This window comes from Sphaeroforma arctica (genome assembly GCF_001186125.1).
Source record: "Sphaeroforma arctica JP610 unplaced genomic scaffold supercont1.1472, whole genome shotgun sequence".
Lineage (NCBI taxonomy): Eukaryota > Ichthyosporea > Ichthyophonida > Sphaeroforma > Sphaeroforma arctica.
In genome coordinates, this window is record NW_014039086.1 from 1 (window position 1) to 3,187 (window position 3,187).

The following is a 3,187-nucleotide window of genomic DNA, read 5'->3' on the forward strand; positions in this document are numbered from 1 at the left end:
ATTCAACGAATGTACTTATAGGTATAAGAACATATCCGCGTATATTTATATATATATACAAATGGATATTCTCACATATACAATCTTTCATATTCATTTACATAAAGGCATGTTAGCTTGTAAATGACTATACATAATCATCAATATACACTGAAGTTCTCAATAGACGAGCATTGGTTGTGTGATGTCCAGAAGCAGGCAATATCATCTGATACTCGCTTACCTGATCCATACACATGGGTATAAACCCTCTCAGCTTCAACGGCTCCACTGTCTCGTCCTCAAGGAAGTCCCACCACTTCGCGATAGTCTGTGTCAACAAAGCAGCACGGGAGAGTTGGCAGTCTGTGGGCCATTCCAAACCATAGTCTAGGCCGTAGTAGTTGGAGTTGATCAACAGTGTATCGCGGCTCGAGAGATATACGTACATACCCCACCAATCGCTGACATAGTTATCAACTACCCATGATCTGTGTGTAGAACGGTAGGGTTACGTAGGGGATGTCTTTGTAGTTCTGTGCTTGTACACATATGCCTTTGGTGGCATGTGGGAGCGCTGATAGGTGTACGTGTTTGTGTATGTGCTGTTACGGTTTATGCTGTATCCTATTCACAGGGCGCTGCATTGTGCTATCACACGCACATCGTTGGTACAGTACAAACTGCACAGGCACGGATATGTAGAAGAATGAACATAGATTGGCGGGTGTTCCTATTGACCAGAAGTACGCGCTGAGCTGACTTTCGCCAGAAATAAACATATCTTGGACGAGGACACACCCGAGGCTAAACAGTAACCCACTCTAAAATACTTATAATATAATGTAATATAAACTTTGAAAGATAGGTGTATGTGAACACATCTTTGCACAACATCAGGTATTATGCTGGACTCTCCATCTAACAGTCGCTTCAAGGGCACACGAGTCCACCACACAAATGCACGACACATGGATATTCATGTACATACTGTTGAATTAACACACACACTTCTAAATTGCTCGTACGCAGGCGTGTGAATCATCCCGAGCATGAAATATGTCTTTGCAAACCAACAGCACTTTGCACTAGACACGCACCTCAACAAGTATAGTATGCACATACATTGGCTTTACACACAGTTAATATCTCACAGGTTCTGCAAAGAAACACTCCCAAGACAATTAGCTAATCATTTTAGCACAGTAGAAGCTATTGCACAGGTGATACTCTACGATAACCAGCCCAAGAATATAACACAGCAGAAGCAAAAGTTCAGGTGATAACCAAACATACCGTAGTACCAACAGCGTTTGCAACACATAACCACCCGTCAGCGATAAAAATTGCTGCGAACCTTGCTGTATCTCTTGCATCTCCACTTCAGAGCAGATTGGTCTGAGAGACTCGACATACTTATCAATTGTAGGCCTTAAAGATGGCACTGGCAAGTGACGTAGACCGCCTTTGATCAGGGGGAGTGAAATGATTGATAGTGATGGTAAGTTCATAAAAATAAATTAGAGGACAGATATATTGCGGCTTCGTTCTTGTACATTGTATAAATCCATAGTATAAAATGTAACAACGAGCTTGGCACGCACACATTGCCTTGTGGTCGCTCATCCGATACATGATCAGTATTGAAATTACACTAGACTCTCAAATCCAGAAGTCTACTACTAATTCCAGCTGCATACCTTGTAACTGATATGTCCTCCTGGATGCAAGGTACGTCAGCACATACATACAACCACCCCAGATCTTAGTCGCCAACGAAGGTTCAGTCTTCTTTCGAGGCTGTTTATCGTTGGAATCTGGAAAGGGTTCCATCACCGTAAGCCAACCCGTGTACTGACATACAAGCCGCATCAACACATTGCGGAAAGGTATGTACGCAAACAGTATGGGCTTGGTCACAATCCCTCTCACCATATCCATGGTGCAGTTGGATATCTAAATGTATACTGATACCAACTTAATACCGAGCATATACCCCTTGCTTCATATATGTTACACTACTTGTGTACACGTGTGTGTTTTTCATCTACTACTAATGCCCCAACGATGCCCCAACTTCTTGTGCACCTCTATGTCGTTAATATCAGGCTATGTGTCGCCTACCATACGCTGATAGTCCTGATACGCATAATAAAAATATGTGAAATATTTTGTACAAATTACAACTGGAAAGTCAATAGTAAGTGAGCTCTGACTCCACTCGTGGAGGAAAAAGCTGCCACTCCTTGAACTAGCAACCAATAATATGGCTCAAATTTGTTTTTTTTATTTCTGATCAACTGTAGGGATAAAAAGTTAAAAAGCAATGAACAAAATTGAAAACAGTGGCTACTGTCTTGCCGTCTTAGATCAGATTCTGAGATTCCGGATCTGCACTCCAAATTCATCCTGATGTAGAAATGCGAAAATTTCGTACATAGTACAATTGCAGATTTGTACATACTATTTAATTGTAGGCACTCGCAGTTGGTCAGAGGGCCGAAGGGAGCCTGACATACACTATGAGTTACAGAAGAACTCACTACATACATTTGCATGTAAATGCAACTTCAAAGGACGTGGGGACCACGAACCGATTGCTGACTTTTGGCGTGAATTATTCAAATGTATTTGTAGGTTGAATGTACAAGTGGATAGTTGAGAATTGCTGAAACCATACTTACGATCATACTTGATTGTAAAAACAGAGAGTATTGAGGCGGTTGTAATCTTGTGGAACTCCAGTTGACTTTGGAGGTCATTACGGTCACTATAGTCACCAAAATAGACAAACAATTCCTTGCCTGTTTGAGAGTAAACCTTTTAGCACTAACCCCGCATAGCTTCGTTGACACAAAAATTGGTCGAATCTCTAAAGGCGATGTTATATTGAGGCTCATAATTCATGTATTGAGGTTTAATTCAAGTCTACTTCGATATGTTGACTGTAAATCATTTGTTCGAGTGATGACCAATCAAGAGAATAGAAGTTTGAAAGGAAATACTTTGCAGAACGGCTGTGATTGAAATCCAATCAATGCCAAAGGTATCGAATTGTTGATAACATAAATACACTGGACAGTTACAAAACACTCACAAGCTCGTGCAGCACCAGAAGAAAGGCCGGACAACTCGCTGGTACGATATCTCTTGCAGTACATGGACATGGAAGTACTGCTATCAGGGCAATTAAGGGATCAAGATTTAA

At 41.2% G+C, this 3,187-nt stretch overlaps 1 protein-coding gene across 1 annotated transcript; it reads right to left on the bottom strand.

Moving 5' to 3' along the window:
* Window positions 1-223: 223 nt before the first annotated feature.
* Window positions 224-2,056, bottom strand: SARC_10983 (hypothetical protein; the record flags this gene model as incomplete). The annotated part of the gene is made up of 3 exons (XM_014294945.1): window positions 1,680-2,056; window positions 1,276-1,444; window positions 224-470 (listed from the first exon to the last, which is right to left on the bottom strand). Coding segments are annotated over exons 1-3 (657 nt in total), but the record flags the coding sequence as incomplete, so codon positions are not given.
* Window positions 2,057-3,187: the final 1,131 nt, after the last annotated feature.